The 27,277-nt window shown below is 59.0% G+C and overlaps 1 protein-coding gene across 3 annotated transcripts in view; it reads left to right on the top strand.

Moving 5' to 3' along the window:
* CTDP1 (CTD phosphatase subunit 1) overlaps window positions 1–27,277 on the top strand; it is a 38,726-nt gene that overhangs the window by 5,127 nt on the left and 6,322 nt on the right. Inside the window, exons 2-11 of one of the 3 annotated variants that reach the window (XM_039839247.1) lie at window positions 2,862–2,945; window positions 3,408–3,501; window positions 4,744–4,872; window positions 6,017–6,167; window positions 8,716–8,806; window positions 10,628–10,794; window positions 11,659–12,648; window positions 12,852–12,993; window positions 13,698–13,901; window positions 21,859–22,018. In XM_039839247.1, the coding sequence (XP_039695181.1) occupies window positions 2,862–2,945; window positions 3,408–3,501; window positions 4,744–4,872; window positions 6,017–6,167; window positions 8,716–8,806; window positions 10,628–10,794; window positions 11,659–12,648; window positions 12,852–12,993; window positions 13,698–13,901; window positions 21,859–22,018 (2,212 nt within the window). The remainder of the gene's footprint in view (window positions 1–2,861; window positions 2,946–3,407; window positions 3,502–4,743; window positions 4,873–6,016; window positions 6,168–8,715; window positions 8,807–10,627; window positions 10,795–11,658; window positions 12,649–12,851; window positions 12,994–13,697; window positions 13,902–21,858; window positions 22,019–27,277) is intronic. The other 2 variants (XM_039839257.1, XM_039839268.1) reach the window with 2 other exon arrangements.

Raw genomic sequence — 27,277 nt, 5'->3', positions numbered from 1 at the left:
GCTGTCAGTTGACAGATCTGATGGCCTCGGCCTCGTGTTATGATGGGCCAGGACCGTGCTGCGGCTCAGGTGCAGCCTGGTGCACGTCGACAGACGTGTACATGTGGGGACCAGCGCCCACAGTCAGATATGGCCGCCTCCCTCGTCCACACACACGTGCCGACCCCATCCGGTTTCTCTTGGAGGCATTTAACACTCACCCTCTCTCTCCTGAGATGTGCTCTCCGTGACGTCTGCCGTGGGTCTCTGTGAACACTGATTTTTTTTTTAGATTGACCTTCTTTTTTCTGCCTATCTTTAATCGTGAGGCTCCCCCAAAGACCCTTTGGCTGTTTTCTTGTTGGGGTCACATCCTGGGTCTGGCCACATCCTGGGGCACGTTTGGCTGTGCCCACTGCCAGTGGCCTTTGGCTCTCCCTCGCTCTGTTTTCCGGGAGAACTTGCTGGTCTTGTTTCTGTCTCGCTCCTGTTTCTTCCCTTCTCCTTCCTGTGTTAGTCGTCGGGGGCAGGTTGCGTGCGGCTGGCTTCTCTTGGTCCGGCCTGCCTCGGCCACCTTGCTAGTGTGCGGGGCTTGTCTGCTACCTGCTCTCGGCCAGGCTCCCTTCAGTGGCACCCCCTCGTCTCAGAGCTGCCTCCTGCACCCACCCTGCTCTCACCTCAGGAGTCTGAGCCAGCACCTCACCTGCTTCCTCTTCTTTTGTCAAGACCCAGATGTCACCTCGTCTGGGACTGTCCTGGAAGTTTCTTTCTGCCTAAAGCAGAGTTAATCTTGTGGCGTTAGCCGGCCCCTTTGGGTTCCCAAAGTGACCCCAGGCAAGAGGTTTCTTGATGAGGACTCCAAAAAGTTGACATATCGGATTTCATCAGAATCAAGACCTGGGTCTTCAGAGACACGTAAGAAAACAGAAAGACGGGCTGTGGACCCGAAACACACTCTTTACCAAGCGTGCGACCTATTTATTTGGTTGAGCTGGAGACACCGAATATTTCTTCAGGTTAATGTGTTTTGGGGCGATCGATGAAACCTTTCTGGTATGTTTTTGAGGATTCCTAAAAAGATGTTCTCTAAACCATAAGTTTTAGTTTAAAAATAAAGTGAATTAAGTGCAAACTTCTGTCAGTTTTCATTGTCAGCTGCCCATAGAGAAGCAGCACCTGGACATTGGAGCCTGGCGCCTCCATCACTGGTGCCGTGTGGCCTGCATGTTCTCACGTGACGGGGGCTGGCAGGACCTGTCATTACACTGTATGCAGGAGCAGCACTTGAAGCCTTGTAGTTTGGCGAATGAACCCATTGGTTCTCCAGCTTCCCGGGGGCAGAGTGAGCAGTGTTTACCGAGTCCCAGGGCCCCCCTGGCCGGTCTGTGGCTGACTCTGCCTGTGTACGCTCAGGCGGTTCCTTTGGCCCTCTGTGCCTGGTGGCAGGGTGGGGGTTGGTGTAGATGGAGTGGCGGAGCGTTGGAAAACAGCTCTGGGAAGTGGGGTGAGACCCCAGGATGTGCAGTCTGCACAGAGGGCGTGTTCTCGATGCAGGAGCCCTGGGAGATGACCACGGCAGGTGAAGAACAGGGCGCTGGGCTCCTGCGGAGCTTGGTGAGCCAGCAAAACTGGAAGGATGGTATCCGGGTGCCTTTGGGGGGTGGGGTGCTGCGGGCCACGCACGTGGAGAAGGGCAGCTGGCCCGAGGTCTTGAAGCTGGGCCTGAACGCGCCCTAGAAACCAGAGCACAGACTCAGCAGTGGGGGCTGAGGAGATTCAGGTGCCCAGGGAGGTGGGCAGGAAGCTGGGGCAACGAGGGTCCTTGGCCAGAGCCCATAGGGGCACTGTGTGGGGGGTGGTGGAGGGGTTGGCTCACGGCTCTTGTTTGTTTGAGATGGGAAATTGGGGCAGGTTTTTGGAAACGATTTGAATGGTGTTAACAGCAGGGCAGAGCGCGCCCCAGGCAGAGGGTAAATGACGGGGACCAGCAGGTGGTGCGTGGCGCAGACACGTGGCGGGTAATAGGGCCCCAGGCCTGGGCCCAGTCAGGGTGCCTCGAGTGATTGGCTGTGAGCAGTAGAGACGGGGCAGGGGGAGGGAGGAAAGAGGTCCCGTGTGACAAGGGGGTGTTGGGGTACCATTTGATCAGTGGCTCTGTCTGCCCACGAGAGTCAGGTGCGGTCCAGAGGCTAGGGGATGGAGGCGAGTGACGGGGTCGGGTTTGGCACTGACCGGTGGGCCAGCCCTTGCCCGCAGAGGAAAGCCCATGAGGAATGCCCCCCACAGGCACCGGGGCGCTGACTCCGGGGTTCTGGTCACGCAGCTGGTAGGCTCAGAGCCCATCGGCCAGCCGCCTTCAGAGGCTGCTTCCACGCAGCCAGGCTTAGATGTGACCCTCCCAAGGAAATGGAGTTTCTGTGTTTATAAAAACTAGAAGCATTATAATAGTTCTATCAGAAAAACAGATGAATCATAGCCTCTCTCTGGACTGGGAATACGTGGGAGGCAGTCGTTTAGTAGTTGTCAGTATCAAACTAAGTCGTTCCTTTCTGTGTTAACAAAGTTTCAGTTTTTGCTGCTTACGGGAGATGTAAGGATTGCAGGTAAATATCTAATGCGATTTGAGACATTTCGCATTCTCCCCAAGTCCCCTCGCCTCGTGGACATCCAGGTCTTTGAGCTGATGGTCTGTGGGGCAGCCTGCCTTGCCAGTGCAGCCAGGGACGTGGCCCCCAGGGAGGTGCATCCGGCCTGGGGTTTCTGGAGAGCCGCTGGGAGAGGCGGAGCCTTCATTCCCCCTCAGGTGCTCCGTCTAGGGTAGCGAGGCACAGCAAGGGGTTCCAGCATGCCCCCACCAACGGGTGACTATGCTTCGTTTCCAGGGCGGTCCTGGTGCGCTTGGAGGGCTGTAGCCACCCAGTTGTCATGAAAGGCTTGTGTGCCGAATGTGGCCAAGACCTCACCCAGTAAGTACTGGCGCTCGGGAGTGCCGGCGGTACCTGTGGTGCCGACGTGCACCGGAGGGGCACGGGGGCGTGGGGACCTGACTGCGGTCGCAGGCGGGCGCCGTGGCCCGGCTCGGCTTCCTTAGGCCTGGGAGCCCTGACCGCCATCTGACGCTCGGCCAGCATGGGAGGGTGGCGCTGGGGGGTCCAGGGTGCTTTCTACCCTTGTGCCCGGCGGCCGTCGCCACCCCGCTGTGCACGTGCCGAGCGCTTTCCCTTTGGGGTGCCCCGTGTTTCAGTGTGGCCATCACGGCCTGCGGTTGGGAGCATTGAAGGTGTGGCCAGAGCTCGGTGTGTTTGCCGGCTTCCCTGTGTGTTTTCAGTGGCAGGGGGCTCGGCAGTCGCCCCGAGAATGAGGGCGGCACTAGGGTAAAACAGCGCGTCCCCTCGGGCGCCCACCTCACGGCCCCTCTCCCTCCACAGGCTGCAGAGTAAGAACGGGAGGCAGCAGGTGCCGCTGTCCACAGCCACCGTGTCCATGGTGCACAGCGTCCCAGAGCTGATGGTGAGCTCCGAGGTGAGTCCGCCTGGCTGGGGAGCGCCCACTCTGTGGTCGCCCTGTTTCCAAAGTAGCCGCTGGGGGGAGCATGCTGTGCCTGGCCCCTCCCTGGAGGCAGGCCTGGGGCTTGGTGAGCAGGGGTCTGTGAAGGGCAGGTCTGGTCCTGGAGGCCAAGGTCAGGGTCTGAGGGTAGACGTGGTGTAGCTGGCCTGCTGGCGAAGTGGCTGCGGGCTCTGGGGCGGGCGAGGGGCGGTCTCTGGGCACTTGTGTGCCAGCAGGCACGGGGACACAGGGATTCACATGCTGTCTGAGCAGATAAGAAGCTTCGGGCCTCACCTTACGTTTTCTTATTGTCCTGCATCCCACAGTCCCGGGGCGGTGCTGGTCGCAGGCATCCTGACAGCCCACGCTGTCCTGGGTCGGGTCTAAATGCTGGAGTGAGTGAGCATCACCAGGACAGATCACAGGGCCCAGGTTCACCTCGGAGTTATCTAAAAACTTAGTTGTGGTGCAGGTTCGGAGCTGTGCGTTTCTGTGATACATTTTTCAGTGTAACAATTTTGTTAGATTTGTGCTTTTAACTGGTACCTACTTTCTGTTTTGTGGGAGGGACAGAATACCAGGTACACGATTCTGGCTTTTTTTGGATTATTGGACTTTAAACAAATGTAAATACATGAGTAAGTGTGTGTGAAACAAAATTACGAAGTTTGTGGAGAAAAGAAGAAAGTGTCTTCCGTCGTCGCTGTACCAGCAGAGTAACTGTGGCCTTAATCCCTTTCAGGAGCAGACAGTGGACTTCTGTCCACCTGGTCAGGGCACAGGGCTGCTCACACTGGGACTGGGTATCAGTTCAGTGAGAAATTGGAGGGGGTGTGTGCCGGCTCTGAAGCCTCTGCACAGCGCATGTCACCTCCCTCCCGTGGCCGAGCGAGGTGACGTGCCTGGGTCTCTTCCAGGGTGCCACCCTGCTAGTGTCCCTGGTTGTCCCCTTTCCCAGCACCCCTTCCTGCTTCCCACACTAATCCTGAAGCTCCCTGATGTGGGGCTGTTTCATTGCATCCAGCTGAGTCTTCGTGGGGACGACACTTGCTTTTGCCTCCTTTTTTATTGGTTTATGTACTTTGCGAAACTGTAGGGTTAGGGTCACGAAGCAGAGTGCCCTGAGTGGTGCGGACCACACGGAGCCGGCGAATAAAACGAGATTTTGTTTTAGATGGTAGTATACGTACTTTGGCGTTTTTTTCATTTTAACCTCAGCAAGCGGAGCAGCTGGGAAGGGAGGACCAGCAGCGGCTGCACCGGAACAGGAAGCTGGTGCTCATGGTCGACCTGGACCAGACGCTGATCCACACCACCGAGCAGCACTGCCAGCGGATGTCCAATAAGGTGAGCGCGCTGGCCTCCCATGGCAGCTTCCTCGGGGCCGGCAGGACGTGAGGGGCGGACTGACGGCCGACCCCGTCAGCCTCGCCTGGCGGGGCTGGGCCTCGGGCCTATGCTCGGGTGGGTTCCCCACACTAGTCCTCGTCAGGCGACACTCTCCCCTTCTCGTCACCCGAGCCCATCGTGGGCCAGGCTCACCCCCAGCCACGTCAGGCAGTGGGGCTTAGACCTTGCAGAGAGACCTGGAAGGCCCCGGGGCCAGCAGTGGAGTGGACACAAAGGAGGGCGGTCTTGGGGGAAGATGAGATTTGCTTAGGAAATTTCACGCTCCTGAATTTTAACAGCCTCATTGTGAGAGGTTTAACTAAATGCAGAGTGAGTGAAAAATTAACAAGTCTGAGGTCGCTTACCTTCCTTTTTTGGTGGTGGTTTAGAGTATATTTTTACCAAGAAAATCAATGATAAACAGGATTAAAAGGATCCAGGTTTAGCTTCCCAAGGAGAGTGAGCTTACTTGCACATGAGTCGCATGTGAGCCAGTTGGTGTTCCTTGATTTAGGATACCGTGTCAGCTTTAGGTTGTGTTTGTAAGTTAAAGCTGCGTCTTAAAATGGTCTGAGTCAGATCAAGTTAGGTGGGGACGTGTGGCTTACTCGTGGATGACTGAGGAGGACGCTGTCCCCACAGTACTGAGTTGCTGCTGCTTGACAGACACTAGTGTCTGAAGAGTCAAACAGGTGCGTGGCAGCACTCAGGGACACTGCTTTGTCCACGATCAGAACGCATGTGGACGAAGTAGGAGGAGTAAGGGTCTGCGGACGTGCGCAGCCTTCCCTGACGCCCGAGTGACTGAGTAGTTGTCCCTGTTCGTAGGTAGAAGCTGCACTTGTTTGTGCGTAAGCAGTCTCTGGGTTATGACAGACGTTTGCCTTGCTTTTCGTAGGTGGGAACCGTGAGTGTCAGAGGCAGGTGCTGGGGTTCTTCTGTAGGTAGCTGCTGCATGCAGCAGAGAGGGCTGAGTCACACCGCAGAGCACGAGCGCAGAGCGCGTTTGCGCCCCGCAGATCACGCGTTGGGGGCCCCTGGTTCTGACGACAGAGCGTCCGTGTCACCCTGGGGGCCCTTTGACCGGTGCCCCTCTCTGCAGGGGATCCTCCACTTCCAGCTGGGCCGAGGCGAGCCGATGCTGCACACTCGCCTGCGTCCACACTGCAGGGAGTTCCTGGAGAAGGTCGCCAGGCTGTACGAGCTGCACGTCTTCACCTTCGGGAGCCGGCTGTACGCGCACACAATCGCAGGTGAGGGGGCGGCTGCTGACCCAGCCGAGCGTGTTGCGACCGGAACATGCAGGCCGACCTCGTTCCCATTTCCTGTGATGTTTTCTCGAAGATGAAGGAGGGTCGGTTTCAGCCTCATGTAGAGCCAGCAGTTTGGGGTGGCCAGCCAGCGTTAAGTCTCTGCATGTGCCAGCTCCTTTTGCCCTGGGAAGAGGCCTCCCGGCTCTGCTGGGACCCCTCAGGCCAGGCCAGATGGGCGGGCTGCTGTCACCGAGGCCAGATGGGTGGGCTGTTGTCAATGTGGCCAGCCGCGCCCTGCAGAGCAGTTTGGAAGTTGGTCAGGACAGCAGATGTGAGAAGCTCTCTACGGAAATGTGCTTCAGACAGTTTTGTGAATGGGTTCGCCCGCAGCCCTGGAGCCACGGTGCTCGCGGCCGTGTGCACTGAAGCAGAGAGTAGACCGCGGTCTCGGCAGCCAGCCGGGTGGCGGTTTCCCATCAACTGTCGTGGTGCCAGCCGAGCTCGTGCAGTGCGTGTCGGCAGAAGCTCCGGCCACGCAGCGTTCCCCACAGCGGCAGCTCTGCCTGGGGACAGAGCGTAGGGCTTGGGCCTCACCTACTAGAGGCAGCTGGGCTCCGGCCCCCTGTGACCCATCGGTGGACGCTGGTGCCTGCACTGTAACATCACTGCTTCGTTTATCAGATGCGCGGTTGTGGAGTTCACAGGTTTGTTCTGTCTTATTGATGGAGAAGTGAATGTCGCACCCCCATTGACGCGAGTGTTCTAGGAAATTTTAATCATGAACGTGAAAGCAACGCGATGAAGTTAATTTACTTTGTAACTGAAATTCAACATGTTTGCCGTTGGTATACGGCTGCTGTGTGGCTGCCTGGGAGACGTGATTTGAAAACTAATGTCCCTACTCAGAATTCTCAGATCCCACGTGAAAATAGGAGGTTACGTCCTTCAAGCACGGACCAAGTCACTGTGGCTTCACCTCTGGAACCTTGATGTCTTTAGATATCGATTCATAAGGCACACAGTAACAGTGAAGAAATGCCAGCTTCAGTAAAAGTGCCTGCGGGAGGTGTCCCCAGAGGCTCACAGCGCGTCTGCACGGGGCCCGCCCCGGGGACCTGTGCAGCAGTGCTGTGGCCTGAGTGAGGCCTGCCTGCAGGCAGCCCGAGCCTCCTTATTGTAGGCTGGGCTTTGTCCTTTAGAATTCCCCATTCCAGCACGTTCAGAGACGCACAGAGACTGCAGGTCAGTGTCCCAGTTAAGCAGGGTGTAGAGACCCTCAGCAGAGCAGCATCAGATCAGGGTGTGCACGGCTGCCTGTGTGGCTGCCCTGACACTGGCTGGGGCATCGAGACCGCTGACGTTTCCCATGAGAGGACCTGGGAGGGAGCCCATCTCCCACAGGACAGACGCCCATGTGGCTCTGAGGATGGATAGGCCTTCCGACAGCAGGGCGGCCTGGGCGAGGCCCAGTGAGGCCGCGGTTTGGGCGCTCTGAGCTTGGCGCTGCCCCAGTCGTCGTGTTTGTAGCTGAAAGGGGTCAGCGCTTATCCAGGCGATTTAATTATTCGCACATGACAACCACCGCCTGAGACTTTCTGATACATGATCGTGCCTTTTAACAATAATGGTTTCTGAGGCTTTTAGCTTTTTATTTTGAAAGTTAACTGTTTTCACAGAATGTGAGTTTTTAGTATAATTAGAAGTATTTTTGTTAGACTTTCTATTTATTATTGTAGATAACTAGTAATTTTATTAATTTCCAGTTTAAGCCACTGAGTGGCTTCCGTGTTCATGTGAATTTACATGTTCTTTATATAATAAAAAACGTGACAGAAGAGCAAGTATTTTCTGTTAACGAAATGCTACGACTCAGTGATCTCAGGGATTTGAACCTCTGGAGGTGACAGCTGCGTCTGTTCGTGTTCAGCTTGGCTTCAAGAAGAGCATGTGCGCCCCACGTGTGGTACACGCGGGCAGTGTGGGGGGGACTGAGGGGCACGGAGAAACCGCGTGTTTAATTACGGCGTGCGTACATCAGCCGACAGTGCGACACAGTAAACCGTGTGTGTCACACTCGCAACTTCAGAGATCTGGTTCGGGCAGGGTGTGGGTGGCGCAGCTGGTGGAGCCTGTCTGAGGAAATGGTGACGACAGAGGGTGATAGACACGCCGTGGCAAACCGGAGTCACAGCCACACCGCGGGACGGCCACTCGTCCAGGGTCAGGGGTCCTGGCCCATAGCGTGGTGGGCACAAACCGTGCGGCCACATGTTTTCTGCCAGGACTGAGCTTCCTGGGGAGTGACGCTCTGAGTCTCGTTCACCTGTGTCTTCCATTCCTGGCACAGTTCCAGATCACGTCAAGTTCAGTTTGTTTCGTGACAACTGCCCTTAGAACGGTGAGGTGAGAGAGCAGCCGTGCGTGGTGGCGGCCGTGACAGAGAAGAGCGTGTGACGCCAGTGCGGGGTTCCCGTGTCTCTGACGCTCTGTGCACGGGGCCCTCAGTGGGTCTTACACACGTCACCTTTGTCCTCTTTTCTCTTCATAGGCTTTTTAGATCCTGAGAAGAAGCTTTTTTCTCATCGAATATTATCGAGAGACGAGTGTATTGACCCGTTCTCTAAAACAGGGAACCTTAGGTACGTACCTGGCCACGTGCGCCCCGCGGCTCACCGTTCGGTCCCCCCGTAGAGACTGCATTGCGAGCCTCAGAGCAGCGATTCCGTTTACTCCCCCCGTTCTGCCACTGGCGTCGTGGCAGTCTTCTCGCTAGACCCCTTCCTCTTGCCGCCTCCGAGTGAACTCCTGGGGGACTCGGGCCGGAGCCCGAGAAGACAGGCATGGGGCGGGGGGACTGAACAGAGCTGGGGGATACAGGGGATGAAGGGGACGATGTGGGCAGGAGAGCCCCAGCTTTCTCAAGTGCAAGGCAGGCTGTCGGCTGGGTCTCGAGTTTGAGGAGGCGTTTGCCTGGGTGTGGGCGTCTCTGGCTCACATTTCCCCGAGAGCGTAGCTGCTGCTAACGCCCTGAGCATTTCGACACCTGGGGTCTCGTCCCCATCTGCCTGCTCTGCCACGCTCACGCCGTCACTGCGCGCCTTTCCCGTCCTGTCCTCTGTGCTTCTGCGACAGGGCCGTCACCCCAGTCCCAGGCTGTTTTATGTCCTCGGAAATGTTTCGCTCTCTCTGCGGAAGAAATTTCCCCATTTCTATGCAGGATGGCAGGCCCCAGTATGATCCTGTATCAGGTGGCACTTGGATTTTTGGACGCGGACGCCTCACGAGACCAGATGAAACAGCTCTGGTCTCAGTGGCCTCTTGGTTGGTGTTGGCCACCCTCATCTGAGATTTCAGCTTTGGGGTGTCCACACAGACTGAGACCTAGTCAGGTCAACACGAACTGAGAGTCTGGAAGTACTTGTTTCAGAAACACTCGCGTTTGCTAGTGTCAGAGTGAGCAGATTGACGAGGACAAAGGAAAATGTGAGACTGTGCTGGAGATTTATTAAGGAGAAAAGCCACCCAAGACGAGCACATTGGGGAAGGATGAGCCTGCTCCGCGATGGGCACAGGTGGCAGGCCCTGGCTCGTGTGGATGCTAGCAGCCCTCGATCCAGAGATGACACGCCAGGAGGCGTCACTGCGTAGGCTGCTCAGGGTTCACTTCCGCAGAGTGGCCCTGTGGTCGTTGTGGCCTTCGTTATTTATCAGCAGCTGGAGAACCTGAACAGTGGCAGGCGTTTCTCCTGGGTCTGTCTCCTGATCTTAGAAGCGGCCGAGGAGTAGTCATTCTGGATTCTGAATGCTGTGAGCCTATGTGCATCTCAGAGGGGTGGACAAATGAGATCTGACAAGGCCACCAAAAGGGTACCAGAGCGTGTCTGCATCCAGTAGGGAGCTTGGGGACCCTTGTCAACAATTCTGCTTGCCCGCCACATCCGAGTGGCTGTTGGGAATGCAACAGGCATCTTTTGGGACTTGACGAGACATGTTGGTGCTCGGCGCTTTCGCTTAGCTGAGCGTCGAGCTTTGAGCAAGGCTGTGCCCTCCCACATGCCTGGAGCCCCCTGCGGGGGCCACGTGTCAGTAGCCTTAGGCCTGCAGGCTGATAACCTGTTTGTAAAGAAAGTCGTACTGGGACGTGGCCACAGCTACTCGTTCAGTGTTGTCTGTGCCACCTTTGTGGGGACCAGGGCGTGGCCACCTATGCACTGCTCTTTACTCTCTGGCCCCTGGAGAAAAGTGCTCAGTGGGGAAAATTGTAACTGTTTCAGCAGCATCTTCTCTGGAAACAGTTATTCAAGGTAAGCTGAATAAAAGCCCTGCCCTATGGTTTGGGTCTGTTTCTGATTAGTCAGCTGTCTGTCCACTGGTTACACGTAAAAGATTATTTCGGCTTTGGTTTCATGACTACTTTTTTATAAATTGCTGTAGAAGTTTTGATATGTGTTTGCTTTTAGAAATCTCTTCCCTTGCGGAGACTCAATGGTGTGCATTATCGATGATCGAGAAGATGTCTGGAAGTTTGCCCCCAATCTGATCACCGTGAAGAAATATGTCTACTTCCAGGGCACAGGGGACATCAATGCTCCCCCTGGGTCCCGGGAGCCACAGGCGAGAAAGAAAGGTGGGTGACACCTTTGGTCCTCAGAGATGTAGTCAGCGTTTGCTTCCCTGTCCGTGTTCCGTTTGTCACCTATGTTGTTACTGCTCGAAAGTCCGGACTCACTTTGTTTCTGTCTATTTATATTTAAGGAGATATGGGGCGGGGGGGTAGTTACATTATACCGAGAAACCTGGTGTTGCTTGGTTTCAGCCTGGGATTTTTCTTGCTAGCACTGATCTGGACGTTTCGTAGTTGAGTGAGGATTAAAGAAGTCTGCTGAATTTAGTACATCTGAACGTGGCCTTTCGTCCCAGTCTTCCTTAAAGGCCAAGTGGGACACTGGAGGCCGGGCTGCAGCAGTCCTTGCAGAGAACACACAGTAGTGCAGGTGGCGGCCTGGCCGGGGGCCTGCAGGGCACGCGGCTTAACCGGTCAAGCCAGCGAGCAGCTAACGTCTGTCAGGAGAAAACGTAGTGTTGGTATGAAGTGATTCTCGTGACCTTTAGTTTCCAAGGAAAATACTCTGAGGCATACAGCTACTGCCACAGTGACTAACAGAACTCGGAGGTCTAGGCCAGGAGGAATGTGACCCAAGGGTGTCCCTGCCCAGGACAGGCTCGATGGCAGAGCTCGAGCGGGTGTGACAGGCTGCTGCCCAAGGCCAGTCTGGCCCATGATCTAAGAGCGTGTTGTGCATTTTTAAAGCATTGTAAAAACCAAAACATGGGGAGCGTGCCTGAACCCCATCCTCTCTGGCCCCATGCAGGGCGCAGCCCGGGCTCGAGGTTGTGGGAACCCTCCATGGGATGCAGGACGACATGGGAGGTGTGCTGTCTCCCGTTTCAGGAGGAAGTGTGCTGACTTCTCCTCTTGTGTGCCGTGCAGGGAGTCACCCTCCCAAAGGGGCAGACGTCACCGAGCAAGTTCCGTCCTCCAAGGACGCCGAAGAAGGCAGGCAGGCGTCCGGGGATGAGCCGAGCAATGGGCTTGGGAAGCCCACGAGGGAGGTCAACGGGGCCTGGCCCTTGTGTGGCCAGGCAGAAGAGAGGGCCGCCCGGCCGGCCGGCCGCGCCCCGCTGGCTGATGGGAGGGGGACACTGGTGTGTGCGCAGCAGCACGGCCGGATGTCGGCCGAGAAGCGGCCCGCCCAGGGCATGGCCGGCAGTGACCTGGACTTCGAGCTCTCCAGCGACAGCGAGAGCAGCAGTGAGTCAGAGGGCCAGTCGTCCTCCGCCGCTTCTGACGGCGAAAGCGGGGAGAAGAGGGGCCGGAAAAAGCCGAAGGCTGTGCGGGACACTGGCAAAGTCGTGCTGCCGGGCGGCGCCCCTGGCCCAGGAGGGGCGACCCCCGCAGGGGCCGGCCACTGCGCGGAGCCCGGGCCCGGCGTGCACGCGGACCTGCAGGGCGACAGCGAGCGCGACAGCCTCTGCGCGCTGGCGGGCGGCGGTGCGGACAGGAAGGAGGCCGAGACCGAGTCCCAGAACAGCGAGCAGTCGGGCATCACCGTGGGCGAGTCGCTGGACCAGAGCGTGGAGGAGGAGGAGGAGGAGGAGGACGCCGACGCCGACGACCACCTGGTGCACCTGGAGGAGATCCTCGCCCGTGTGCACTCCGACTACTACGCCCGGTACGACCGCTATCTGCGCGGGGAGGCCCCGGAGGCCCCCGACATCCGGAAGATCGTGCCCGAGCTCAAGAGCAGAGTGCTGGCGGACGTGGCCATCATATTCAGCGGGCTACACCCCACCAACTTCCCGGTGGAGAAAACCCGGGAGCACTACCACGCCACGGCCCTCGGGGCCAAGATCCTCACTCAGTTGGTGCTGGACCCCGACGCCCCGGACAGGGCCACCCACCTGATCGCGGCACGGGCAGGTAAGTGGCGGCTCCCCTCTGGGCCCCGGGGTGGACCGTGCTGACCCCTCAAACGCCCCCTGCCTCCGGGGCGGTCAGGAGCGCCTTCCAGGCGCGTGACGACCCCATGCTGGCTGGGCTCTGCCTGTGGACCGTCTGGTGCGTGCGACCCTCAGCACGGGGCCCCCGGCCCCGCACGGGTCTGAGCGCCTTGTCCCACGCAGGCACGGAGAAGGTGCGGCAGGCCCAGGAGTGCGGCCGGCTGCACGTGGTCAACCCCGACTGGCTGTGGAGCTGCCTGGAGCGGTGGGACCGGGTGGAGGAGCAGCTGTTCCCACTGAGCGACGACTACGGCAAAGCCCCGCGGTGAGGGGGCCCGCGGGTGGGCGGAGGCCGGTGTCCTGGGGCGGTCCCCTGGGCCAGCAGCCTTCCCGGTCCACACCGGGGCCCAGGCGGCCCGCCACTGCGCCCCAAGCCCTTGCTTGTGCCCTGCTCGCCCTGCCGCCACCCCTTGGGGCTTCCCACGCACAGGGCGTCTCAAAGGCGACCTAGCGCCGGGGGAGGAAGTCAGGGCAGCTCCTCTGCTAACTCGGCGCGGTTCAGCAGCCGCGGCTATAGCTCACGTGTTTCTTTCTCGGCTGCAGAGAGCTGTGCGAGCTGAGTGCCAGCTGTGTGAGGGGGCCGGTGACCAGAGCCGGAGGGGCCGGGTGGCAGCCAGATAGGGGTGAATACTCGGGTGGCAGTGCAGGAGAGAGGCCTGTGTGCTGGGGACAGTGGCTCTTTTTGTTGAGAAAGGCTTGAAGATGCTTCCATTGTCTGTTGGGGCTCGAACGTGGCGTTAGAGGGGAAGTTCTCAGACATGGGAGAATGGCAGGTGCGGACACCGCGGGGGTTCCGGGGGGCACACCCCCCTGGACACAGGCCGAGTGGCACTTCGCACCCAGTACTTGTGCTTCAGAATTAAGGAGTCACGTCCGCATCTTTGTCCTTGGCTCTCGGGCTGCGACGGTGGGCGTCCTGTGTCCCCGCCAGTCTCCCGCTTCCTCACGAGCCCCCTTCTCACCCCTCAGGGAGGACGGCCCAGCAGCCTTTCCCGAGAGGCAGGGTGCACTCGCGCCCACCCTGTTCCACCCGACGCCCATCCACCCGCGGGCCCAGCCGGGGCCTGAAGTCCGGATCTACGACGCGAGCACGGGCAAGCTCATCCGGAAGGGCGCCGCTGGCCCCGGGCCCCCCAGCCCCCCGCAGGTCCACGCAGAGCGCCCCTCCTTCAGGTACGTGCATCCCCGTGCCTGGGCCCCAGGCCGGTGCCGCCTGGCCCCGGCTCTGAGCCCACATCATGGACACTCACTCACTTCCACGTCCGGTTTTTCTCCCTGTTCTCTTTCCCTGTCTCGGTTCCACAACTGGGACAGACCAGTCCAGGGTCTCTTCTCTGACGCGTCCCGCACATGTGTCTAGGCATACACGGGGTCACACGTGGGTCAGTGTTGTTCTCCACAAGCACTGTTCTTTGCTGACCAGACCTGAGCCATGCAGCAGATGACAGGCCACGGAGGAGGCCAGACCTCGCCCCTGCCTGCCTCGCCTTTCAGTCTCGTCCCTTCCACCAGACAGAGAGCGGTTGTCACGGGGGACAAGGGACAGCTCTGGGCCTGCAGGAGCTGGCTGTGCAGTCCCTGCTGAGCAGGCCCAGCCTCCCCTGGCCGTCCTGCCTGCGTCAGCACTCGGCCCGGACGGGGGGTGGTGGTGATGGCACTTCGTAAATAGGGACGTAGGGGAGAGAAAGCTGAGGGGGTTGGGGCCGGCGCCGCCTGAGGGGCGGGGGGTAGGGCAGGGCCGGGAGCCCACTGAGCAGCAGGCCGTCCCCACACTCCACTCGGGCCCTTCCCTCCCTCTGCGTGGACCGGAAACCCCGCTCAGCCTGAAGCCACCCCCTGCACTCCTGGCCATAACCGCAGGGCCGTCTCAGGCATAATGAGGGTCTCAAGTTTGGTTTTTAAAGCATGGCTGTCGTGTGATATCCCCATGGTGAGTGCGTGGGGTCCTGCATCCAGGTCTCCACTCCTTCCTGGAGACCCCCGATCCCAGGAGCCATCCACACCATGAGCAGCCACGTGTGGCAGTGGTGTTTCTCCTGCCCTGGCTTCCGTAGGCCCCCCAGAGGGCTCTGTAAGGATGAGCAGCGACCTGGCCACGTGATGCTTCGGAGCGCAATGGGTGGACATGGAGCTGCCCCCAGGACCGCGGGAACTGTCACCAACCCCACTCTTGGACTCCAGGTGCAAGTAGACAGCCTGGGGTAGTCCGGATTGAGTGGGTTTTTGGCTGGTGGTTTATTTGTGACTGAAGGTGTCATCGCTGGTTGAACTCAACCATTTAGAGTTACATCGTGACTTTGGGGTGTTGCTGTTCCTCAGGGTCACCCCCAAAGTGGTATTGCTGAGTGAAAGTCTGTGTGTGTCTTCCGTAAATGCTGTCAACTCTTTGCTGCAAGTTGGCTGGAATTCACGGTCGCACGCAGCAGGACGTGACCCACCGTTTCCTTAAGTCCAGCACGGGCGTCACAGCACGTGTCCTGCTGCATCTCTCCTGTCGCCAGGCTGACTGCCTCCCTCTGATCTCATGGCCGGCCCCCGGGGGGGATCAGACGGAGGCAGTCAGCATGAGCAACCGCACGTGCTGACTCGCCACTTGGATCCCCCTTCAGTCACCTGCCCTTTATGTCTTTAAGTAGCTTTACCAGGTTCTTGTCGTTTCTTTGTCTCGTTTCTTCTGGGAAATGTTTACTAAGTTAGAAAAACATCCCGAAGGTGCCGCGTCAGTGGGGAGGAGACGGTGACGCGTTGGCAGCGGCGTCTCCCGTGGTCCTCGCTGTGCCGCATCCTTCACCTCGCTTTGGTGTGTGGGGCGCTGGCTGTTCTTCGTAGTCGGCGTCGGTGGCTCAGACACTGACAGCGTGCGGTGTTCACTGCCAGACCTTTCTTGAACTGCTCCTCACAACGGACTCCTACGTTCCACCTTCTTTTTAAAAACTGTCCTACTGTCAGTCCAGGTACATGTTTTGAGGTGCCGCTTTTTCTGAGGACACGAGGACAGAGCAGGTGCGTGGTGTTCTATCTTGTCAGCTGCATCTAAATGGCTGGCAGCCGAGCGAGGTTCCGCTGAAGCACATGGGGGACTTCACTCAGTTAGTGGGGGGCGTGTGATCGGGACAGACGTGTCTTCAGTCTTTGAGAGTAATTCATTCAGGTTGCCCTGCAAAATGCTGGACTTGGGTTCGTAGGCTGCGCTCTGCTGTCCCAGAGTGTCGGATGGTTGGGTGACAGGTGGTTATGAAGGGGCTTCGCCCAGAGAGGCTCCCACGCAGCGCAGACAGCGGGAGCCGGGCGGGGGCGGGACAGCAGCTCCTGCAGGGGGCGCGTTCCCACGTGCCCTGGTGTCCCTTGGACCTCCACAGAACTGTAGGATGACCTCCACGTTGACCTGGTGCTGTCGCGGTGGAGCAGTAGAGACCTGTGGCCGTGGTGGCTGAGCCCAAGGGGGGCCGGGTAGCGGTGCGACTGCTGTGTGTCCCCATGCAGGCATCCCCCAGACCCGGGGTGTCCGGCATGGCACCGCGGGGGTGGCGTGCCCAGCCAGGAGCGAGAGTGAAGCCCCAGCTGGCTGGACGTCTGGGCTGTGGGACCTGAGTGGAGGGGCCTGTGATGGATCTAGGTTTCCAGTTTGGACAACAGAAGCGATGACATAGCCACGAAGGCGAGACCCACCCCCTCCCGTGTTCAGGAAGTTGTCCCGTTTGGACTTGACCTTTCAGTGTTAACACAGATGACCCTTGAGCAACTCAGGGCTTAGGGCACCAGCACTGCCCGGTCAAAAGTCCACATATAGCGAGACTCCCCAAAAAACTTGTCCTTGGGCACCCACAGGGATTGGTTCCAGGACACCCTCTCCCAAGATGCCAAAACCCGGATGCTCAGGTCCCCTGCGTGAAATGGCGTGGACGAAGGCACCCCATCCCCTGCGTCTGCAGACTCCCCGCGCGCGTCAGAAGCAGTGCAGTTCACTGCGCACGCCATGCCGTGCTGTTCCGGGTCCAGGGCCGCCGCCTCCATCGGGCCCGTCATTCCTCCTCGTAGTGGGCTGCACGGTCCTCCCAAGACCACCCTCGTGGTTGCTGCCTCGTCGACATGAGAGGTGGATTCGTCACGAGCAGCGGCAGCGACAGCGCCTTCCAGGGTGTCGCACTTGGCAAGCGGGCTTCGGGTTTCTGTGCTGGGTCACGTGCGGTGCGAGTCACGGTTTGGTTTAGTGGACGGAGGATGACAGGGCAGACCTGCGCTGAAGAGAGGGTGGCCGAATGCAGCTCGCAGTGGCAGCTCGCCGTGTTGCTGCGAAATCTGTAGCCGTCACTGCGCATTTTCATCAGCGATTCTTAGTTTTTAGAATCTGCTTTTCAGATCGTTGGAAATAAAATCAAAAATGTTTGATTTATTTCTCTTGATGGTAAGGAACAAGGGCATGTGGTCTGAAAATGTTTAGAATGTTTAAAAATTGGGAACGAAAATGGCTTTTGGAGTATGCAGTCTTGCTGGAGTAAGGGGCGGCAGGCTCGGGGTGTCTGAGACAGGTGAGCAGTCAGGAGGCGCTGGCCGACGACAGGCGTGGCGGTGGCATGTCAGGCAGCAGGTGCCCACACGTCTGTCCTGGAGTTCGTGCCACCCGCGTGGGCAGAGGTGTTTCAGGGTCAGGTGACACTACAAAGAGACGGGTGTCTCACCTCTGCTTGTTCTTCTGAGGAAAATTCACTGGAGTGTAGTTTAACGAGTTGACTTTTGATGGAATTTTCTTCTCTTGAACTTGGAAGTGTGGTTTCCAATACCGGTTGTGTTGAAGTTATTGCCAGCGCGTTCCGATGCACAGAAGGACGCTAACACGGTTCGCGAGGTCGTGCTACTTCCTGTAAGCTCGTAGCAGAGCCGGCACGTCCCCTAGCAGAGCCTGTCATCTCAGAAGAGAGCTAAGGTTTCTTTTCAAAATTATCTTTGTTAATTTTTCTCTGTTTCTTTCCTCACTTGTACATGTGGGAAAGCGTATGTTTTTCTAAAATCACTGAATGTTTATATAGTTTGATCTATTTTCGAAATCGGGATGACCATCTTTATAAAAAACGAGACCTTCGTCGTAATCCCTGCCCCAGTCTAGACAGCACGGGCACTCGTGGGGGGAAGCAGGGGCCAGGCGGTGCCCCCCGGGCGTGCACGTTCACGTGCATTTGCCTGTGTTCCTGGTGACGCTGCAGTGACAGCCGCGCTGCCGCATGCCCTGTGTTTCTGTGGGGAGATCCCACATCTCAGCACCTATCAGAATATCACCTTATCACTCAAATCTAGAGCCGTCTCCCATTTATGTGATTTCAGGTTGTACTCACACACACCTGTGTCTTTAATCTACCTGCCCACACGCGGTCACCGAGCATCCTCAGGACGTCTGTCCCCACAGGTGTGAGCTGTGCAGGCTGCTGGTCCTTGTTGCTGACTGGGTCTCGAGGGCCCCACGCTGGCCCTCCTGGCACCTGTGTGTTGAGGGCCATGCAGGAGGCAGCTTCCCCCAAACCCTGGGAATGGTGACTCAGCCTGTTCAGTGCCTGGAACCTCTTGCAACCAGGTCCCTGGAGGCTCTGAGAATCCTAAGTCTTTGTGGGTCTGGCTGCGATGTTTTTGGTTCCGGGACCAGGTGCTGGCTCGCCTGGGGAACTTGGAGTGTCCGAGGTCCTGGGTGAGTGTGGGGCGCGCTCTCTGGCTGCTGTCGGCATGTGGAAAATGTGGGGTTCAGAGTGGTTCCCCTCAGGCAGCATTAGCTCAGGGCTCACCTTGTGCTGAGGCCACCATAGGGTGACGGGCAAAGTTCGGTGGACAGTCACCGAGTCTAAACCTTGGGCTTCCCACGGGCACCGCCGCCAGGAGTGCGTGGGGTCATGGCCAGAGGTCCTTGCCCGGGGCATGTGGGCGTTCCCCGTGCAGACGCGGGCACCAGGAGGAACGCCGGGGTCACGGCCTGGCAAAATTCTGAAGCCTTTTTGCTTCTCCATCTTTGCTGTGTGCCAGTAGTTGTGAACATTTAATTTTTTCTTTTAATTAAAGGTTTTGTTTTAAGGCATTTGGAAGTTCACAGCATTTGTAAGAAGTAACATGGAAAGACCTGGCTTCCTCCAGGGGTAGCATCTGGCCTGCCGCAGCCAGCCTCACGGCCAGGACGGGATGCTGACACCGCGCAGAGACGGGGCACCCTCCGCCCCAGGCCCTCCTGTCACCCCTTCTAGCCACAAGTACCTCCCAGCCGCCCGGCCACCAGCCATCTGTGGCCTCCGCAGCCCTGTCGTCTGGCGTGTGCCCGTCCCTCAGCACTGTGCCGGGGACGTCTTCCAAGTCGTCCTGTCCTCGCTGCTGAGTCGTATCTCATGGTAACTGTCCACCTGCTGTGTCCCACGGAATCCTCCGTGTCCCCAGGGCACACACCAGGGCCGTGATAGTGCGGTGCTGAGTGCCGAGCGTGTGTTCAGTTTTGCACGGGCTCGTCTGGCGTGTTCCGTGGGGTAGAACCTGCGCGTCGGGCGCGCGTGTGTCAGCACCCTGGCCAGCGGTCGGCGTTGCTGCTCGTCTGTATCGAGCGCGGTGGGTGTGTGGCGGCGGCTCGGTTTCAGCCTGCGCCTCTTCCAGGCGGCCGTGTCGAGCGCTCGCACTGGCGTCCTGGCCCTGTGCGCCCACTGCAGCCCAGTGTCCCTGTCTTTCGCCCGTTTTCTGTTTGTGAAAAAACTGCTGCATGTCGGAGTTCGCTGTGTGTTTTGGGTCCTGGCCCGGTGTCACCGTGTGGCAGACGTCTCCTCCCTCCTGTCGCTCGTCTTTGTTGTCGGCAGAGTCTTTGGCAGAGCCACAGTATCTGTTTCAGTGAGGTTTCGTTGTTCAGTTTTTCTTTCACGAGTTAGACTTTCGGTGTCAAGTCTATCGACTCTGCCTTGTTCCCCTGTCCTAAAGGTTTTCCTCCGTTGTGCCCTGGAAGGGTCCTAGTTCCATGTGAGGTGTCAGTCCGTGGTCTGCTTGAGGCAGTTCTGACGTGAGGGGCTGGCGGGGTCACTGTGACAGCAGCACGTGAGGCGTAGGCGGCCTCCCTCCGCCCCGCGCTGTGCCCAGTCCGGGTCCTGCGTCCGTGACTGTCCGCGGGTCCGCACGCAGTCCTGCCTTCCTCTGGGCCTTGGCGGGGCCATAGGGCCCTGGGCTCTGAGTGCGCCCCCCGCCGTGGTGTTCTGGAGACGCCCTGCCTCCAGGTGAGCGAGGTCCCGCACCTCTTAGTCGACCGGCGGCGTGAGGGGGACAGCTCTCCTTCCAGGTGCTGGGGCAGGAGCTTTGAGTCTGTGGAGTTTGTCTGCCAGAACTCACGTTAAAATATTTATTTACTTTAAAATAGCAATAAACATAGCGTGGTAGCACAATAACGTTTTTTTAGTGAAAAGTGATTATTTTCCAGATCAGAAAGAAACAGAGAAGAGTGACTTGTCTGTGTTTTTGCCACTGTATGGCCGAGTGAGGGCAGTGGTTCCACCGTCCGTGTGTCAGCCTGCAGTGGCCTGCTGTGTGCTGGACACACGGGCGGAAGTTCTGGCCTCCCCCAGCGCTTGGCAGCTGTGGGACCACCCTCGGCTCGGTGGCCGCAGCACAGGGCCTGTGTCCCAGGGCGAAGAGCACGGCGCTTCTCCCAGTGCTTGTGCCCGCAAAGCCTTGGGGCCCAGGGGCCCCCCTGGCCAGCTTCGAAGAGGGACATGCTTGTGCTTCCGTCCTGTTTTTTTTTAAACTAGGAATCCACTTTTCTGAAGGGAGGCTATATCACATATTATTTTTTTTGCCACTTTTCCATGTTCACAGTCGGAGCTCTGGGGGTTTGGAGCTGACGGTAAGGGGTGTGAACGGAAGCGTGTCCGGTATCTGTGTCGGTGCTTCCTGGTCGGTGGGGTGTGGGCCCCAGACAGTGTGGGCTTGGGCGCCGGCCTCTCACAGTCAAACCTGCAGGTAACTCTCAGCTCCCAGAAAACTTCACCTGTCCCTGAGTACCCACAGGGGACAGGTTCCGGGACCCCCATGGAGTCCCCACGGCGGGCAGGAAGTGGGCCAGGTGCTGCCTGGAGGAGGCCGACTTGTGGGCAGGCCTCCCGTCACGCCTCTGCCCTGGGTAGACAGCCGTAGTGAACGCTTTGCTCCAGCTTAAAGAATTTTCCTTTCGTTAGGTAAGCAATAAGCACAGTACGATCGCTGCTTTTTAATTTTGTTTTAGACTTAATCCCCCCGTTTTTTCAAATGATGCGTTTTTACTGCGATGTCGTCAGTGTCTGAGTGGGCGAACGTGGTCGGTGACAGCAGTGAGGGTTCCGCGTCCGGTCCCCGGCCCCACAGAGCAGCGGGCTGTGGGAGCGGCGCTCAGGAGAGTGTGCCTCCCAGCTTGCATGAGCCCTCGTGGGCGCCGACGTCGGAACACTGTCAGAGCACGTTCACGAGGTCTGACGCGTCAAGGTGAACGTGTGTGTGGGCGGAAGCTTAAATGGCTTCAGGCGGAACCGTAATTGTGACATCATTGAAAAATCTCTGTGGCGTAACCGTGGCGCTGGCGCTGGAGCAGAAGCATCCTGGATCTGGGTAGTTACTTCATTAGATTAGTACTTTAACCAAACTGTGACATGCAGTTCTCAATCACCTTTGTCTGCTTTTCGTGGACAGAGGATTTGGACTCCAGCCTAGGGCAGCCTGTTTCTTAAATTCGCCATCACTCTTTTGGTTTTGTTTTGCGTTTATGGCCTGGATAGTATAGAAATAGGTTTTGGGGGGTTGTTTTTTGTTTTTTTGTTTTAACTTTGTGGCCTGCTTGACCTTATTTTGAGGCTAAACAACACTTCTTGCTGGTTTCTAAGAAGTTTTTCATCATCTCTCTCCACATTTGCCCTGTGTTCTAAAATGGGCACAGGCAGCCGATGCCCTGGGGGCCGCGGTGGCTCGTGGACAGAAGGCTCGCTCTGCCCCTCGGCCACGCGGCCTGCGGAGGCTGGAGCGAGTGAGCAGGCGGCGCGAGCCGTCTGTGCACGCACGCGTTCGCTCACCTGTCCCGAGAGCCAGGAGTCTGACTCAGTGCTGGAAAGGTGAATGCAAACCGACTTTCCTCATGTGGGACCTAAAATATTCATTTCAGAGCTGTTGAGCCACACCAGCAGCAGCTGTTTGGTGAAGAGTTGCCAGATAACGCAGATGGAGAGCAGCCTGGTCCTAGAAGAAAGCGACAGCCCAGCATGTCAGAGGCCATGCCGCTGTACACTCTGTGTAAGGAGGACTTAGAGAGTATGGACAAAGAGGTGAGCCCCTCGGCCTGCGGAGCCGGTGCCCTTGGCGCCGCCCCGGTGGCCAGCCCCCCTAGGACCCGGCGCAGCGGCGGCGGTCCCAGTGCACCCGACGTCTCCTGACGCCCGCCTGCGTGCGGCGTGGGACTGGCACTTTTGTTTCCGTTGAGAGAGATTGGCAGCAGTGTCGAGCGATGTTATCAGTGTAACAGCAACATGCGGCAGTAAGTACCGTAGTCAGCTTCACCTCACGACGCCGTTGGTGGCCCCCCCCCACTCCCTGCCTTACCTCGAGGGCACCCGACAGGCATCTGGAGCTGTCGTTGGTGAGGGGGTACCCCAGGCATCAAGTGGGTGGGCAGTGCCCAGGACGGGTCCACAGCGCCAGCAGGGCCGAGGATGGGCCCCGGGTGAGGCCGGGCTTCACTCACGCACGAGGGACGGCGGGCCGTGCGTTGGAGCAGCCGGCCGTCACACTGCTGGCTTTCGGCGGCGTCGGCGTGTGCGCTTTCCAGTGCTTGATCACGGGGACAGTGACGACGGGGCCCTGAGCCCGTCTGACGTTGGAGGTTCAACACAGCGGGGTTCCCTTAGGGCCAAAGCTGCACCACACATAGCTTTGTAAGGCAGTGTTGCTGTCTGTCTCCTAGCTCGTCTTGAACAGACGCTCTCTCGTTAGCCCGTCCTTGTCCCCTGTGCCTCGTGGCCGCCATGGCTCTGACTGCCCCTGCCTCCTATCACGGGCCCGGCCCCGTTGCCTGCGGGTTGAAAGCATGCCACGTCCCCAGGCACCTGCTGTTCAGGGCCGGTGTTGAGAGGGGAGACAGCAGCACCAGGGCCCACCTGGCCTGGCGGGCCGGGGCCTCCCCACTCCGTCTACAGACAAACCACTGGCCACACGCTCACCGTTTGGCCGTTTGGCATGACAGGCCGTGCAGGCAGAAATCTCTCGATTTTCCCCGGGGACGCTGGGAGAGCAGGGAGGAAGAAGGTGGTGTTTCAGGGGGCTTGGAGGCAGGTGCTGATGTTCAGTGACACCTCACCAGGACCTCAGGTTGTCACTTCCAGACTAGAGTCTTTCTCGTGACAGTTAAACCCTGTTTTCGGATGGGCCGATTCCTCTCTTTGCCATCGTCTGCCTTTTTGAATATTTAGCTAGTACACAGCTGTTTGTTCCGTAAACGTGTTTTTTCTGAAAGAATTTCCTCAACGTGACTTCTCTGGCTCCACGCCCAGATCTGGGACATTCCTTCTGTAAGGGACACCACCCACTTAGGAGGGGCCAGGAAGGGCAGGCACCTGGCACCCGCATTTCTCTCCTCCTGGCCACCTGTCCATCTTCCTGGTCGGTTATGCGATGACTTCACTGCCCTGTCCTCTCTAGTCCTGGTCACTTGTAGGATGTCTTCATTGCCCTGGTCCTACTAGTCCTGGTCGGTTATGGGGTGAGTTCAGTGCTGTGCCCCGCGTAGACACTTTGTGCAGTCTGTCAGGCAGTGATGACATTTTTGGTTCTTAATTATTTCATGTCAGAGGAATCTAATCCTTAATTTCAAATGAAAGTGTTAAATGCGTCTGTCAGCCTGAAAGCTAATCTTTCGCACAGAAATAAACGTTAGATTTAAAGACGTAGACAGTGCTCTCTGGACCAGGAGGAACCGAGGCGAGGGCCATCCTAGACGCCCTCCCTGGGGCCACTGCCCTGGGAGCGGCTGAGGTCAGAGCGACTGGGGCTCTGTGCTGGGCTCACAGCAGGAAATGGCTTCGGTGCTTGTGGGCTCGCGGGGCGGGAAGTGGAGGTTGTGGTAGCTGCCCGCCCCGCCCTCCTGGTGGGTGTCCTCGTCCTCAACCTCGTCCTCTCCTCCGCCCCGCCCCACCCCGCATGGCGGGCCAGGGCTGTGGGTTTAGAGTTCAGAAGCTGAGGAACGCCGAGAGTAGCAGGCGGTGCTGGCTTGGGCTGCTGTCCCCGAGGCGGCATGGGACAGGGAAGGGCCCTCTGGAGTCGCCCGGCAGCTGAGCAGGGGGATGTTCGCGCTCAAAATTGAGTAAAGCCTGCTGCCCCTTTGTCCTTGGCTGCTAAAGGTGGGTCACAAAGTGAAGCTTCCCCTCGCATCTGCTCCCCGAATCCCGTGCGGGGTCCCGTGCGCACGCTGGGAGCTCAGCAGGCGCGCCTGACGGCCCGCCCCCCGCACGCGGCTCGCGAGGCCCAGCTCTGCTCTCTGCGCCGGCGCTGGGGGCAGGGGGACAGAGCCCGGGCCTGGAGGGCTTGTGGAGACGGTCCTGGGAGACGAGCCCATGGGCTTCTGAATACGGACCCGTTGTCAGAGCCGAGTGTCCCGCCAGCTTGTCCAGGGGTCCTCATCCTCACAGGACGATTCACGGCAGACGACGTCTCAGCCCCCTGCGATTTCTGCAGAAGTCCTCGCCCGTGGGAGACTTCTCTCAGGTGGCCTGTTTTGGGTGCGTTCTGCTTTGATTTATCAGCAAATGGTTTTTCAGCCCAGTGACAGAATGCCTTTGGCATGAATTCCTTCAGTGGACTCTCTGCCGAAAACATTTATTTCACGTGGGTTCTAGGAACCATGGGATCTAGTGCCGTCACCTGACAGGGCTTGTGTGACTGCCCGGTGGTGCTCTCTGCTCAGCTCAGTAATTGCAGAGTCCTGAGAAGTGTGATGGAACCAGAACCCCGCTCGCCTGTGCCGTCCTGAGGCCCTGAGCTGGCGCCGTGACTCCAGGCCTGGTGTAGTTGTCGTCGAATCCACCAGAGGGAGCTCTCCAGTCAGGCTGTGCCCCGCGTGCACAGACGTGTTTACTGTGTGCTCACCTGCTGTAAATTCTCATGGCCACATCTGGCGGCCCCACAGCCTGGGCTCCGTCATGCTCTCCCCAGGCACAGCTCAGCCGCCCTCTCCCAGGACACGTCCTAGGGGGTCCCGCAGCAGCCCCGTGGGGCTGACAATAGCTGCATCTTCTGAAGGGTCGTGAAAGTGCGCGCGTGTGGTGTTGGTGCTGCCTGGTTCTGCGTGGCATGCTGTGCGCACACACGTGAGCTCTCCCCGGCGGAGGCTCGCGGTGCCGTCAGCGTTTGCAGGGCTCGGGCGCGGTGGCCAGTTGTCCACGCGGGCAGCCCTTGCGGTCCAGCACACAGGTGGGTGTGAGACGGTGAGCGTCGTGTCCGGGCAGGCACCTGGTTGCTTGGATTTGTATGTTTGTGAGCGTAGTGGGCCTGTCGCCTGTCCGTGTGTCGACACGTCGTTAGCGTCGGGCACAGATATGCCGTCTGGGGAGTTAGTGTCCTGAGGCGGCCACATGGCCCCAGGAGACCTCGGGACGCGCACATGAGCCTGACAGGCGCCGGTGCCTGTCACTGTGCAGATGTGCCGTCCTGTCAGCACTCTGGGCCTCCCGGCGGTCCTGGGAACCCCAGGGTGACCTCAGCCTGCGGCCGCCCCACACACAGCTCCTTGGGGCGCGAGGCCAGCACATGCGTGACTCTCTACGGAGCGGCCGGTCTGCCCGCACGGCGGCCCGCACTGTTTCGTCGTCACTGTGTCCCGGATGAAGCCGCACGTCTTCCACTGGCCTCAGGACGCGGCGATGAAGCGGTGCCTTCCAGCAGCCCTGGGAAGCCAGCCCCGGGGACGGTGGGAGGGGGAGCGGCCCGTCATGGGAGTGTCCCGGTGTCTGCTCGCAGGCCAGCACCATCCGCGCACGTGACCCCTCGCCCGGGCATGAGTCTGTCCGTGTCGTGCTGCTCTCTCACACGAGGAAGGTGCGGGAAGGGGCTGGTGAGCAGGCTCAGGGTGGGCCGTGGGGTTGGCGATGCTGCTGGCGGGGCTCCGGCCCCCTGCCCTGCTGTCCTCCGTGCACTCTCAGGCGCCTGCTCAGTGCTGCAGGTGTCCGGCCCTGGGAGGTGCATCCCGTGGGTGGTGAGGGCAATGGACAGTGCGTGTGAGAGCCCACGGTGCGGGTGAGGAGGCAGGCAGGGTGGGCGTGCGTGCACCCCACCCCGTGCCTGGTGGGACACACCGGTGTTGCGCTTGGCGCTGACCGAGCGGCCACAGGTGCGACCGCAGCTCCAGGGGCAGTACCTGCATGGCGCCTGCCATGCCCTCGGCTCCGTTTGCACGTGTGTGTGCGCCCTGCGTGTGTCTCCCAGAAGTGTCTGTGTGCTGGCCTCAGCTGGCCGCTCTGTTCCTGCCCCGGCCACATCTGTCGCGTGTTAGAACTTGGTGCTGGTTCTGCTCCTTCATTTCGTCGACCTGCACGTAACTGGCCACAAGCTAGAACTTGATCCAAAAGTGTGCGCGTCATTTTCTGAGGTCAATGAGAGGTTTTTGTGGCGGGGTGTGTGGATCCTGACCCCACAGCAGAAGGAAGACTCCACCTTTGAGTAGGAGTCACATCATGTGCACGCGAGGGTTTAATTCCACGGGGAGCACGAGACTCGTGTCAGGGCCGGGTAACCGGCGTCAGCCCCGGTGACTGGCGTCAGTCCCGGTACTCATGGGACTGCCGGGGCTAAGGAGGGCTCGCTGTGGGGCGGGAGGCACCCCCGCCATCTGGCAGGCAGCGGAGCCCTGTTGCCTATGCCGGGCAGGGGTCGAGGGGGTCCAGCCTCAGCATGGGGCGGAGTGGGAGGTGCCCTGAGAAGAACCAGCGTGCAGGTGGTTTCCTGGTGTTGTCCTGCCCACCCCACCCCCGGCTTTCTGGGCCAGCCCGCCATGAAGCTGTCTTGTCATGGTGGACAGGCCCCTGAGATCAGAGTGGCGGGGGACAGCCATTTGTTTCGTGTGCCCTGCAAGTGGCCTGGCGCCCGATCTCAGAGAAGGGCCCCTAGCTCCGCAGACAAGCCGGCCCTGGGCTCACCGCACGAGCACAGACATGGGACAGACCCCAAGAAACGGTCAGAGGCCATTTCTGCGGTGGAGACCCAGGGCGCGGGGTAGACAGGCAAGACGCAACTTCCCGTCACAGCCTGACCAGTCTGGTCGTGTGTCAGGCACAAAGCTCGTGTCTGCAGAGGCCCGAACAGGATGTCATGATGTTTGAGATGTCCAGGGCACAATCCAGAGGTTCCTCAGTGGTCACTGGAGACTGGCGTATTCCCGAACGGGCGATGGCAGATTTTCTGGGGTGGCCCAGATGTAGCTGTCAGACCCTGTGAGGGAGCTGGGGTGGGGCAGCCCGACGTGAGCGCAGCCTGGAGAAGAACCGCGTGGAAATGCTAGAACCGAAAAAGTCACCGAAGTCCTCTCGGCCTGCGGGGGG

This window comes from Pteropus medius, unplaced genomic scaffold, assembly GCF_902729225.1.
Source record: "Pteropus medius unplaced genomic scaffold, Ma_sr-lr_union100, whole genome shotgun sequence".
Taxonomy (NCBI): domain Eukaryota; kingdom Metazoa; phylum Chordata; class Mammalia; order Chiroptera; family Pteropodidae; genus Pteropus; species Pteropus medius.
This window is presented reverse-complemented; position numbering and strand designations above follow the sequence as displayed.